General features: G+C 47.1%; 1 protein-coding gene across 1 annotated transcript in view; it reads left to right on the top strand.

The window, feature by feature from the left end:
* Window positions 1-14639, top strand: part of SPMIP2 (sperm microtubule inner protein 2) — a 47567-nt gene that overhangs the window by 28228 nt on the left and 4700 nt on the right. The window contains exon 3 of the mRNA XM_074375332.1: window positions 12340-12529. Within this exon, the coding sequence (XP_074231433.1) occupies window positions 12340-12529 (190 nt within the window). The remainder of the gene's footprint in view (window positions 1-12339; window positions 12530-14639) is intronic.

The raw sequence follows: 14639 nt of genomic DNA, 5'->3' as shown, positions 1-14639 counted from the left end.
TGAGTCATTTAAAATACCGAACGAAAATCAATAAGCACCTCTGTGTATTTCCACGTCGCAGACAAACTCTTGGCAACAGGAGCCTTTTGGAGCTGGTTGCTTGGTAGAGGAAGACAGCATGGTTGGTTCCCATCGCTTAGCCCGTGTGCCTGGAAGCCCAGCTGGCGCCCATAAGGGCCACCAGCCACGTGCTGTGGCAAGGACGGCCTTTTCCACATTCTGGAGCTTGGGGAAGACTCTCTGGCAAAGTCACGTGGACGTGTCCCCTTAGGGCAATGCGAGACCTCTCTTGCTCGGATTAATTCTTTACTTCAGCGTGGTGATAGGATATTTAACAAGCCTTTCAAATAAAGTGCTTGCGTTTCTTATGGAATAAAAGCAATAAATCAAACCAAAATAATCCAGTCTGAGGTCTGAAGCATATGGTGTGTGTAATTTTACAGAACTACACAAGCCTGAGATGTTCTCCTTCTTGAAAAAAAGCCCAAGAGAGTGGGCTTTTTCTACTTAAAGGGAAGAAGAAATATTCTTGCATTTGGTTATCTCTGTCGTTAAAAATAGCTTTCAAACAATGTTCTTATGCCTGGAATCGTTACACTGGCAATTTAGGGGGACTTCGTGTGTTTTCCCAAACATTTCTTTGGGAAGCAATTTCATTTTGATCGTTGAGACAGTATGTTTCATGCTATGTGAATCACACAGTCTTGTTTACAGATATAAATAATCCTAGCTCCTTTGCAAAACAGTTTGTGCCCGTAGCTACACAGACTCGTTTAATAAGTTTGTTTTTGACTTGTTAATGATGTAAAACCAATCGTAGGCATTTCTGCTGTTTTGGGAAGGAGAGAACTGCCAAACAAACAGGTGTAAAAATGTATCTTCTGCACTTCATCATGAATGATTAACATGGAAAGTTTATTGCAATCAAATAATCTCTGAGTAGCCACTGACTCGTGTCCAGGCAGAGCAGTGAACAAGCAACCGTGCACTCAGGTACTGACGTTTTGGTCCCTTCACCCTGTGTCTACCTTACACGGACTGTGCGCTTTCAGTGTGGTGTCCAGGGACCTGGGACACTGCTGAAGGCATGCTAGTGTCTGCTCAAAACACTTGGGTGCTGACTTCTTGTCTGAAGCCAGGGTCAGCATCTCTGAGGCTGCACATGGCCTCACATTGTCCTGATCACTCATTATATTTAACTTTGGACCTTTCTCGTAAACTACTTAAGCTACAGTGCAGACGTAGGACCTTGATTTTCCCACCATCCTGAAGTCTGGACATTAAACAAGCTCGGCTCATGTCTTTGAGACAAGTTCTCTACAAGCCGCTCTGGGGAGGAGTCACTAAGGAATAGCTTTTTAAATAAGTCTCTTTCTTTTTCCACTCGACAAGAATCTCCCTGGCAACAACAAACCTAGGACCAATTCCATCCACATTAAAATTTTTTTCTCTATTAAGAATTGCTAAATATAGTTATGCACTCATCTTGTTTGTCCAAATATGAAACATCAAGATAATTTCATGTTTTTAATCATCTCCATGACAGCCCTTGATTGAGGATTAAGTAAGTGTTACCCCGGAGGATTAAGACGCAACATCACCACGAGTGATTCTATAGGGCGGGGAGAGCAGGAAGGTCAGTGGGTTAGAATAAGGTCAGACTTAAGAAGAGGATGACTCACACGGACCTGTGGCACCTCTGATCTCCCCAGGTCCGCCTCTGTGCTGCGACCCTTCAAGATAAGTTCTCTTGAGAAGGCCAAGGTGATGATGCTTCGTATGACCTCTCCCGACTGTGTGCACTGGAAGAAGCCAGCTCTGGCTGTGAGTAAAAGGAGCAGCAAGGGAGGTTCTCGGAGTATTTTCTCAGGCAGCAGGTGTCTCTAAAGTCGTCCGGCACGTGCGGCTGCCTGTGTCAGGAGTAACGCCCACTGATGCAGAAGGCCAGTGCAAAAGAGGAACATGCAGTCTTCATCTTTAAAGCACTAACAGTACCCTTGGCAGATTCTGACTTTAGGTGTCCACTACCCCGTAAAGGCGGAGAGATCTTAAAAAAAAAGTGGGGGCGGTGTCTTATTTTCCTGCAAATGTTCCATAGAGAAAAACAGCAGAGGATAGTCCTGCTCTCCCAGAAAGCACAGATCCTGCCAAATGGCTTCTAAATGTGTTTCTCAGAAGTTTCCATGTGCCGTCCATCAATGGCGTTGGAGTACTTCCGGAAATGGAAAGAGCTGAAATCAATGACTGTGCAAGAAAGCAAACGTTCAGGGAACTAGCTTGCGGAGAAAACAGGTAGTCAGGCTTTTAAATCGCTGTAGAGATACGGCCTGGTCCTCTTCTTCAAAGGCTAGAAATACACAGCGTTGCAGCACGTCGCGATGCTGCAAGGAAATGCTAAAGCCCTGCAGGAAGGTCTCCCCGTCTCTCTCTGCTGAAAGTCAAGTGAAGCACCGCACCAGGGGGTACAATCAGGGTACATATTAGGCAGCCAGACTGACTCACCGGGACTTAAACAGTTAGTAGTTTGTTTCCTTAACTTTGGAATCCGCAAGTGGTAATTTTACAGCTTATTAGAGCTATTTTTACCCGACCAGTGGGAACCCAGAAGATGTCCAAACAGTAGAAAATGTTTGCTTCTGGACAAGACGGATGCCGAGTGGTCGATCCGCAGAAGAGCCAGCTACTTTGATCCATTTAAGTAAACATACTCATTCAAGCTGGTTATTTCGCCAGCAGACTGAGAGTTCCTTGGACCGTTGGGTCATGAGTCAAAGCGGCTGCCCTGAGGTCTCCGGCAGACTCAGTTCACACAAAAAAGCAGGAACCCAGGAGACCGAGCAGAGCGCCACCCCAGCAGGGCCCCTCTTCAGCTACCCGGAGTATTTTTCCTGGCACAAGTGTCACCAGGAAAGTCGTTTGTCCCATCAGTTTTAGACAGTTATGTAAGCAAGTCCCAGCCAGTCACTTCCTAACTCAGTGCTGGAGTCTATTTGATTGTCTCACCCCGTTTCTCTGCTGTCCAGCCTGCTAGGAAAATTTTGATCATCTCCCAAATAACCAACAGTTTTTAAGGAAAATTTAGACATCTTTTATTATTAAAAAAAAAACATGCTCTCAGTTTAAAAAATTCAAATGACAAAAGAGAGTGTGAATTGTGCTCAGTCTCACCTCCCTCCCAACCCTCCGTCCTGTGCGGTCACAGGCTCTCTCCCTGGAGGTAACACAGAATGTCCTTTGGTATCTTGATAGAGGCAGGCAAACTGGAGCGGAAACATGTTCTGTGTCAGGAACTGCAAGACACTGAAGACACAGGAACGGAAGACACGATTCCTTCCCACTACTCACAGGTTTACGGAGAGTAAGAGTCAATGTGGGGACACCATGTGGAACCCGTGTGACCAGGGTGTGGACAAAGGAGGGCATGACTGTGGCCCAGCATTGAGGGTCAGGTAGCCAGTCAGGAATTTTTGTGGATCACATTTTTAAGAAGAGAGCTGCATTTTTTTCCCTTTTTTTTTTTTAATTGAAGCGTAGTCAGTTTACAATGTTGTGTCAATTTCTGGTGCACAGCATCACATTTCAGTCACACATACACATACGTAGATTTGTCTTCATGTTCTTTTTCACTGTAGGTTACTGCAAGATACCGAATATAGTTCTCTGTGCTTTACAGTATGAATTTGTTGTTTGTCTATTTTATATATGTAGTTAGTATCTGCAAATCTTGAACTCCCAATTTATCTCTCCCCATACCCTTTCCCCACTGGTAACCACAAGTTTGTTTTCTACATCTGTGAGTCTGTTTCTGTTTTGTAAACAAGTTCATTTGTCTTTTTTTAGGCGCCACATATAAGTGATATCATACGGTATTTTTCTTTCTCTTTCTGGCTTACTTCACTTAATATAATGATCTCCAGATCCATTTATGTTGCTGCAAATGGCATCATTTCATTCTTTTTTATGGCTGAGTAGTATTCCATTGTATAAATATGCCACAACTTCTTTATCCAGTCATCTGTCAGTGGAATTCAGGTTGCTTCCACATCTTGGCTGCTGTAAATGGTGACAGCTGCATTTTTAAGGCTGGCTGGGAAATCAAAAGGAGAGCATGGAGGTGCAGCCAGGAAAGAAATCGTGTACACAAAGGCACAGAGGAGGGAAACTTCATGATGTGCTGAGCAGGTGACTGCTTGTCCTGCATTGCTGGTGCACAGGACATCAGTCTTGGGTGTGGCAGGACGTGGAGGAGAGGCTGGAATTGCAGGGCGGCAGCCAGGTCATGTCCTCTTTCAAATTCCAGACTAAAGGTGGCAGAGCGCTTAATTCTGTAGGCAGCAAAGCGCTGTGTTCAGATGTTTACGTAAGGAGGTGATATAAGTAAGTCTCTGTGGAATCATTAGGAAAAACTTTCTTCTTTCCAGAAGTTTCCCACAAGGGAATTATGTCTTAGAGGTTGAAATAACAAGAGAGAAATGTGCCTAATGAGCATGTATGGAGAGCTATAAAAATCTCTACATCTACAGTCTCTCAGCCGGTGTAAACTTGGGCTGGAAGGGGCTTAGATCGGTTTTTTGGTTGGCTGGTTGGTTTGTTGTTTGTTCTCCTAATTCTGGCTGGGGGACTGATGTTTCATCCCTTCCTGCTGCCTTGTCTGAGGACAGAGCCTCAGTCTCCATCATCAGCCATCCAGGGAAGAATTCAGACCCCCCACCCCAGCCCAGCCCAGAGACCTTCCTCTCCGCATTCCCATCCCAGGGAGTCCAGTAACCCACTTGACTGCGTGAGAAGGCCAGAGAGAAAGGAGGCCAAGAACATTTACCTATCATGCCCTGAGGGCCAGTTCATCTTAACCCAGAGGCAAGAGGTTGTTGTTTGTTTGTTCACTTGATTAATTAATTGGTTTTATTTCCGTGGTTACATATTTTACAGTGTGGCTGTGCTGCCCACACTTTTGATTGTCTTTCATATTATTTATCTTTAAATTGCTGTTATGTCAATGCTAGAAACATATGTTGTGATTCTTAAATTCCATCTGTGGTTCTAATCGGGGGGCATTTTTCCCCCAAGGGGATACACTGAGCAGTGCCCAGGGACAATTTTGGCTCCACAGTTGAGCTGGGTGCTGTAAACATCCTTCCATACACAGGACAGAGCACGCAACAGAAAATTATCTGGTCCAGAAAATCAATAGTATTAAGGCTGAGAAAATCTGGGTTACAGAATAAACTCATTTGTAATATTAGAAAGAAGAGCCTCTGTGTTAGAAAGAACACGTGGCTCGTCGTGTCTGTGGACAACTGTTTACTGAACGGGTGGAGCAGAGACAGGAGACCCCGAGGGCAGGAAGGCAGGTTAGGTAAGACTGCAGTAACCACAGTGACGGGAGCCTGAAGGAGGGAGACGCGGACTGCAGGGCAGTTTGGAGAAGGACTCCGTGAGGCTTGGCAACCAGCTAAACGTGGGTGGATGGAGGGGATGTCAAAGTCCAAGGCACTTCTGATCTGGCTCTTTTGGGGGCCTAGGTATATGGTTATGTCACTGACCAAAAAGGGGAATGTGGGAGGGAGAGGGTAATTTGGGGGAAGAGAGGAAGTGGGGAGGTGAGTTGAGAGGCACTGACCAGTAATAATTAATAATAATATAATATAAATGGCTAACATTCTACTGAATTTTTACTATGGGCCAGATACTGTTTTAAGTGCTTTATGAGCCTTAATTCATTTAATTCCTATAAAAAAGTAGGTATTATAATATTATCCAGATTTTACAGATGAGGTAACTGTATACATTTAGAATCAGACAGCTCTTGAGTTCAAATCTCAGCTCTACTGCTTTTTAACTGTTTGATTTTGGGTAAATTACTTGGTCAACCTAAGCCCAGATGTAAAAAGGAGGAAATGATATCTATCATGTGGCATTATTATGAAGACTAGAGAGACGTAATACGTATCAAGGAACCAGCATCGTGTCTGAAGCCTCATCTAGCTCAGTAAAGGCTAGACATTACTGTCATGATGGGTTGTAAGATTCCTGGTGCTCTGTGCAGTCAGAAGCTGAGGATTTGTGTCTAGATTTCTCGAGCTGCAAGTAAATGTTTTCAACATCAGTCTCTTGATGTTGTTTGGATGACCAGATACAAAGACTATTTCCTGGTTTGGAGATGGGTGGTGATGGACGGAGGTGAGAATCCGGGATGGAATACCAGTGGTAAAGGAGCCAAAGGAATGAAAGACTCTTCCAGAAGAAATGTAGCTGCAGTGATATGACAAAGAAGAGGAGCGGCATAAAGAAAAGAGGTCGGAAGCCCAGTGGAAAGCCGGCAGGAGGACAATGCCGGCAGTCACACGTGCTTCTGGGAAGTCACGCCAGAAAGTCTGAAGAGAGGTGATTTGATCTGGCGGAAGGTAAGGAGGCTGCTGGTGGCCAGAGTCAGAACCAGCACAGACAAAGCAGAATCCAATGGATGGAACAGGGGCAAATGAAGACGTGCAAACAAAAGGTACAGACAATTTTTCCTTCAATAGTGAGTCTCCATTTCATTTTTAAATAATTCAGCTTGGAAACTCTTTGGAAATGGTGCAGTAAGGACCTCCAAAAATATATTCCTCCATAAAAGAAATAAGAACAGTGGCAAAAATGATCAAAATCACATTGGGAATGAAGAAGCAGATGCTCCCAATAATCCACGAAGAATTTATTTAAGGAAAATGGCTGAATCTTAGAAAGAAGCATGATCTTTGTGGCATTTTCAATTTAAATTAAAATCGCTCTATTCCCACTCTCTCTTTCCAGCTTCAAAATAGCCTTGAAAAAAACCAACAGCCTCACAACCATGGTAGCTGTGAAAACTAGCAACCTACCAGTTACTGGAGGGGAAAGACAGATTTGAAGCTCCTTGAAAAGCTTCCTGCTCAGAGAGATGTTATATTTGATCTGTCTTGAGAATCCCTGGAAAAGCTCCGTTCTCAGGGCGTGTCGCTATTTGACCTGACTCTGTGTGAACGGCTCTGTTTCACAGGCACCCGTCAAAACCGATCGTCATTTAATATCACAGCTGCCTGGGGGCGCAGAACACCTGATGGGGCGAACAGGGAACTGACCAAAAATCTTAAAAGGGAAAAACCAGGAAATGAGATATCTAAGGGGGATTTCAAAAAGATCTAACATATAAAAGGCTGTGCACATGCCCAGGAGACACCTGAGAAGGTCCTGATCTCTTTGGCCCTTTGGCTGAGCTTGAGGTTCCACGCAAGCAAGAAACGAAGGCTAAGGCAGAGCCGTAACTGCCTTCCAGGGCATCGAAGGTGTGCCCAGACCCACACAAAGGCCGGGAGATGTACTGATTGGAGGCCTTTAAGGAGATTTCTTTCCAGTTATTAGCTGACCACTAAGCTAACCGAGCAGGAAATTCTGGGGACACACATGACAGACCTTGAACAATTAGTCCAGGAAAGTCACTAAACAGCACCACCACCACCACCACCACCACCGCAAACAATCCACGTGGCGACAGCAACGAGCCTGAGGGAGGAGGAGGGAATCTCATGTCCAGAATTGGCATATTTATTATTTGACAGGTCAACTTGTCAATAAAAAATTACAGAGACAGACAAAGGAACAGGAAAGGATGGCCCATACACAGGGGGAGAAAAAGCAGTCAATAGAAACTGTCTCCAAGCAGGCACAGACGCAGTTACGGGACAACAGCTTTGTCACTTTCTGCAAATAAGTTCAAAATACTAAAGGAAACTGTTTCAGCAGGCGGTCAGGCTGGGTCACAGGTCAGACTAGAACACGGGTGTGGCCAAGGTTAACAGGCAGGTAAGTGCCAGCCAGGGAAGAGACCAGGGTGTGATTCAAAGGTCACTGAGGACAGACGACAGGCATCCAGGCTCCAGTGGTACAGTGTTCCCTTACCTGGACCAGAGAGAGCCCACTGCCTCCTTGCAACGTGGTGGGCCCCCACGGCTAGTGGGTCCACTCAGCAGCTGCCCTGGGCAGTGTGGCTGCCTTCACCTCACCGTGTGCTGCAGTAGAAGGACCTCACCACTTGCCCCTTAGAGTCTGAAATACATAAATGTGGGGATGTACCCGGGGGCCAGTGACACCAGAATAGGCAGACGCACAGAGACAGAAAGTATATGAGTAGTTTCCGGAGGCTGGAGGCAGGGGAATGGGGAGTGGCTGCTACTGGGTCTCTCACAGGCTGCTCTTCAGGGTGATGAAATTACCTGTACTGACTTAGTGGTGATGGCTGCACGGTTTTGTGAATGTGATAAAAAACCATTGACTTGTTTACTTAAACATGTGGATTTATGGTATGTGGATTATAACTTAATTTTTAAATTGCTATATGGCATGATTTCTGCACTGAAGGTCCATCTGTCTAGATGTAGTGCTAGAAAATTCATTTATTCAAGCATCTGACATACACAAGTACCCTTTTAGACATCTGGGGAGGTTTCCAAGATACCTGGCTGCCTTTCTCTTCCCTTCCCCTGCAATTTACTAGAGTCAAGGGAGGCAGCCAAGCAAAGGAATTGTCACTGCAGGATGAGTCGCTGGGGAACCGCGTGGTTCAGAGCAGGGTGAGACGGGCATCTGCGGGAGGGCATCTGGGGGTGGTAGCATGCTGGATTCCAGATGGGGCGAGGGGGAAGGCACACGGTGGCGGGATGGAGGTTGCAATGGGATGCTGGTGATAGGAAGACTGATCAAATAGGTAAATACATAAAGAGAATGGGAGCCTGGTTTCCCACTGTAGGAGAAGCAGTGTTAACTGCAGCCTTCGTGCTGTACATCACATCCCTCGTACTTAATCGTTTTATAACTAGGGATTTGTACCTTCTGACCACCTTCCTCCAATTCCCTCTCCCCCTGTGCCATGCATCTGGTAACCATAAATCTGATGTCTTTTTCTATGACTTTGGTGGGTTTTGTTTTTGGCTTTTATTAGATTCCACATATAAGTGAGATCAGATAGTATTTGTCTTTCTATATCTGGCTCATTTCACTTAGCATAATACCCTCCAAGTCCATCCATGTTGTCCCAAATGGTAGGATTTCCCTGGGTTGTTTTTTTTTTTTTTTTTTTTTTTTTTGCGTGGCTGAATAATATCCCTTTGTGTATCAGCATACCACAACTTCTTTATCCAGTTATCCATCGACGGACACTTAGGCTGTTTCCACGTCTTGTCCATTGTAAACAGTGCTGGTGTGAACACGGGGGTGCAGGTACTTTTTTGAGTTAGTGTTTTGTTTCCTTTTGACATATTCTCCGCAGCGGAATTGCTAGATCATGTGGTAAGTCTATTTTTGATTTTTTTCAGGACCTTCCATACTATTTTCTACAGTGGCTGCACCGATTCATATTCCCACCAATAGTGCATGAGGGTTGCCTTTGCTCCACATCCTCAGCGACATCCTCAGTTATCTGTCGTCTTTTTGATGACAGCCATTCTAATGGGCGTAAGGTGATATTGCATTGTGTTTGACTTGCATTTCCCTGGTGATCGGTGATGTCGAGCATCTTTTCATGCGCCTGTTGGCCATTCATGTATCTTCTTTGGAAAAATGTCTATTCAGGTCCTTTGCCCATTTAAAATTGATTCGTTTATTTTGCTATTGAGTTGTATGAGTTCTTTATATATTCTGGATATTAACCTGTTACAAATACATGGTTTGCAAATACTTTTTCCCGTGACGTAAGTTGTGTTTTCCCTTTGTTGATGGTTTCTTGTGCTGTGCAGAAGCTTTTTAGTTTGACGTCGTTCTGTTTGTTTTTTTTTTCATTTTGTTGCTTATGCAGATTTCCTCTGGTTTTGATGGTTATCTTGAGGTTATGTAAAATGTCTTTGCAGGAGTTTCACACTCACATATTGGGGATAATGGGTATCATGCCAACAACGTACTTTCCGATTGTTCAGGGAAAGAAGCTTTCGTCCTGTGCTGCTTTTCTATAAGCTTGAAATTATTTCAACAAGAAAAGAATTCAAGCCTTAGGGGCCAACTTAACACAAGAGTCAGTAGTAGTAAGAATGTTACACTAAGAATGATCGCATTGTGTGTGTGTGTGTGTGTGCACGCGTGAGTTCACTGCTGTTGTGTGTTTGTAACTAACAGACCGTTATGACAACCCCATTTCATGCTCCAAACCTTTCTGGAGCCAAAACTTCTGCCCCTTGGTTTACCTCTTTTGACTTTTGTGCCTCATTTGTGAGCTCCACACAGTGCGTGTAAATCTCCACAGCTGACGTGGCTGTTTTCTCTATAAGATCTTTAAAATCTTTGAATTACAACGAACGTTTAACTTTGCATGGCTCCTGGTGCTGCAAGATTCAGGGCCGTAGGGTGGTCTGACTTTCAAATAGAAGTTGTAAGCTGTTTTAGGACTTAAATGAAGACTAGCTACATGCAAGGATTCTTCTTTTCTAATCCATTCAGCACCGTTACTTCCATAATATACTATTTTTAAGAAAACGTGGCACATTTGGATGAAATGGCTTTCTTATGCATCATTCGTCTGTAAACTGTCAACAGTGCCTGTTCCATACATTCTAACTAGAAACTGTCTTTCCTTTACATTGCCTTGAAGCGATTCTGGGCTATTACCACATCCTGTAAGCAAGAAATCTCAGACACAGCGGGGGAAGGGGAACAGGAGGGCTGGTCTGCAAACTTAAACTAAGTCAGCTCTGGTCTCCTCCCCGCCCCCAACTCCATCCTGCACAGATTAGCTGAGTGTCAGCGGGGTGTCAGGCAGGGTAATGGCCCAGGCATGTGCTGGCTTCTTTAAGGGGCCCTGAGTCGGGAGGGAGAGAGCCCATGGCACTAGAAATTTAAGTCTATTCTAACAGTTTGCACCAGGGAAATCAAATACACCTGCTATTGGAGGAGGAAAAGTTGCTTGGGGACAGGAATAAGGAAGGCCTTCCCGGAAAGGGCAGCGCGTCCAGCCAGGCTGCATTTGTCAGGGAAGGAGGGACAAGGAAACGTGGAGCCTGTGGCTGGGGGTCTGGAGGCAGGCTTCCCCGGAGCTGGTGGGGGGACTAGGGGAGCAGGGTGAGCACAGGCCCGGCTGGAGAGGGCCTGGGAGGCCCCGAGGGCAGAGCATGGAAACCAGAAACTGACAGAAACTAACACACCCTTTCGTGCCGCACAGAGGAGCTCGGTCTCCGTCCTGCAGGTCACTCGGTGCCCGTGGTGGGTTTGCTGGAGGGTGACACGGGGCTCTGTGGTTGGGAAGAGGGAAGAAGGGGCTATCAGACCCCGAGGGGCTGGAATTGTTGGCTCCCCATCCACTCCACCCTCCGCTCCAGCACTGCGGCCTCCTGCCCACCAGTCCTCACAAAACAGCCGGCCTGCACGTCCTGCCACTCACCCGGCTTTACTTCTCTCCATGCTCTCCAGTATGTGACTGACTTACCTGGTGATGGTCTGCTCCACATGGGTATCTAACCTCTGTGCTAACAGGGTCCCTGTCCTGCTCCTGCGGCCCCCAGACCCCCAGCACTTCTGCTGTGTGCCGTGCTCTGGATGGAGTGAGGGGCCGTGCAGGCCTGCCAGGAATCTGAACCCAAAGAACCGGGGAGGCCAGGACACTCAGAGTTCAGGAAGGGACTCTGTAGTGGCCGAGAGGCTCTGAGCTCCAGCTGGAAGGGTCTGGGGGTGAGAAGCCCCAAGAGCTCTCTCGGGCGACAACAGCCTTCCAAATGAGACAGCACATCCTTATACCATGATCTCGTTGTCTTTTCCCCAGACCTGGCCCTTTTCAGTGGGAAAGCAGACCTCAGGTAATATTCTAATTTAGGGGTGTTGGAACCAGGACAGTGATTTCTCTAGGGAAAGAGTCTGAAGCTGAGATCTTTCCTCCTGCACACTGTCCAAAGCCAGAGCCTATGATAGTGAGGCTGGTGTGTCCTTGGACCCCCCTGAGATCTCAGACCCGGCGGGCCTGTCCTGCAGGAGAACCTGTGGGTCCACGAGGTCTCAGCCCCAATGTGCCGCCTCCAAATTCCCAGCCCCTTGCGTGCTGGTATCTGAAGGCCGTGCGGAGCAGCCGTGGCCCAGAGGCAACTTCATCAACAAGCTTCCTAGATGAGTGTCCAGCTGGGCAGGTAGTTCTCTGCATCTCCAGCAGCTGGATGTCTAGGGACGTGGAGGGGCGGAATCCGCAAGCTTCTCAGATCCCTGGCTGCGGGCTCAGGTCCCTAGCTTTGCCAAGCTAGACATCACCTGGAATTGCAACAGAAGCAGACAGATCTCAACTGTCTGAAAACTGGTGGCCTTACTTCTAATGTCTTTCTGATTTGAGAACCAACCAACTTGCTCCTATTTCAGGCAACCAAGCCCTTCGGTCATGGATGCGCAGGGGTGCTACAGCCGGGGCTCCATTGCCTGGCACATGGGTGACTATGAGGACGCCAATCAGAGAAACTCCCGGCGGGCCACCCTCGTGAAGCAGAGCAAGGCGGCACTGCCCAGGACTTCCAGACCACCCACGCTGCCGAAGCTGCCCCAGAGGGAGGAGGTAGGGTCACTTGCTTGTCTGGATCTTCGTAGAAAACGTCAGGCTGTTTCAACGTGAGAATTCAATAATGCTATTTAATATTAATGCTACGAATAATCAGTCTTACATCTCCTTTTAACCTATCAAAACGTTTTGTAAGCCATGTTGGATTTCCGCAGTGACGTCCGCACAGCGGGCAGGTGGGTATCATCGCCACACTGTAGATAAAGAAAACAGGAGGTGTGGGGCTCACCCCTTAGAACTGCTTGTTTATCATGTGGTTTAACCTGGAGAGAATGGCCAATTTCTTGGTTTCCAAAACCTGAGAGCGGTCTCAGGCAGAGGGATGGAGGTACCTACAACCCTTCTTAAAACCTCTCAGACTGGTTAGCAGAGTAAGAATATACCAGTTCCAATTCAAGGGTTTTTCCCTCCCCATCGCTCTCCGTGGAATCTTGAACGAGTTGCGTAATTTCCTGATACGGGTTTTTGTATTGGGAAAACGGGGGTGTTAGTATCTGTCCTGAACATTCTGTAGCTGTCGTGAGAGCCAAGGAAAGAGTGTGTAAGCATGTATTCAAATGAACAGCTGTTTCCTGGGGTCCTGCTGCATAATCCCACAGCCGGGTCCGCTTTGCGGTCCTCTGGCATTTCAGGGTGGAGGGTGACAGCAGCCTTCCATGATGACATGGCGAAGAGACCAGACAGGATGCATCTGGAGACACCTGCTCCCTACGTGGAGGGGGTCTCCTGGCTCCACTGGAGAACCGTGCTACCTCCCCAGAATATTGCTTATCATCTCTCTCCAGGGATCTGATGCGTCAGCAGTTGTCCATCTAACAATTAATTATGTATGTATATGAAATCCTGTGAGGCAGCCTTAGAAGCCCTCCTTGGTGGGTGCTGCCCCCAGGATGCTCTGTACTGAAGAAGGGAGCGGCTCGGCTGCGAGCGTGCCTACGTGGTCTGCATTTTGAGCTGGGTCCAGATGAGACTGCTGCAGCATGCAGGAGGAGGCTTGGATTAGCTCTTTCCCACCACTGAACTAATTTTGTGTAGGATTAGAGCAATCGTGGATTAAATGATCCCAAATGCCTCCTGTCACTTGCTGAATCCAACTGAGATGTTTTTGCATGTTAAAAAAAATCTGTGAAAAGACTTACTTAGAAATGATTTCAAACTTTTGGGAAGGTTATTTAGACATCAGCCTAGGGGGAGGATGGATTAGAAGCATTGCTGTGAGGCGTGAGTGTGGAGGGGCGAGTTTGGAGGGCATTTTGGTAACTGTTGAGAGACAAGGAGGGACTGAAAGAAGGCAAAGAGAAAGGGGAACAGCGGATGCATCTGGGATGCAGAGAGTAAGCTGGGCACTCTGGGTACTGACTGGATGTGGGGGAGACCTCAGCTGCACAGAAGGAGGAAGGGGAGACAGTGGACCACAGACCTTATGAGATGCGGGTGGGGCAAGGGTAGGAGGCAAAGAAGTGAATGACAAGTAAACCTCTCTAGAAAGAGCTGAGTTGTCAAGGAAGGAGAAACTGGGGATAAAGAATGGGGAGGGGGACAGAGGAGAAAGTCGGGAGACTGAGAACTTGCAGGTGATGGCCGGAGGTCCCCGACAGCCGAGGGCGATGCCCAGCTGTGGGAACTCGCACCCGGCTGCAGGGGTTAATGCCTACAGGTAGGCTTTCCTCTCCCACGGTGCACGAAGAAGTGGGACCTCCTCCTCTGCCATCCCACAGGGTGGTTCTCACTTAAGACTTCCCCTGCTCTCCAGCACCCCCTTGGCTACACATACTCAGAGATCATGTGACTTGGATATGTCAGCCCTTAAGGGGTGACGCTGAGGTCCTTACTGTTCACTGCATTAGAGATCTCACTTCAAAGTCCACTTCCTATCATGGGTGTGGCGGTATTCCACTACCCGTCTCCATTTTGGGGGCATCATATATAGAACTGGACCGACCCCTCAAGTACCGGTGCTAGTCAGGGTTCTCCAGAGACACAGAACCAGTGGGATGGATGGATGGATGGATACAGGGATGGAAGGATACATGGATGGATGGATACATGGATGGATGGATGGATGGATACATGGATGGATGGGTGGATGGATGGATACATGGATGGG

Source organism: Camelus bactrianus, chromosome 2, assembly GCF_048773025.1.
Source record: "Camelus bactrianus isolate YW-2024 breed Bactrian camel chromosome 2, ASM4877302v1, whole genome shotgun sequence".
In the NCBI taxonomy this organism is placed as follows: domain Eukaryota; kingdom Metazoa; phylum Chordata; class Mammalia; order Artiodactyla; family Camelidae; genus Camelus; species Camelus bactrianus.
Note: the sequence above shows the minus strand (reverse complement) of the source record. Positions and strands in the feature narration are given on the sequence as shown.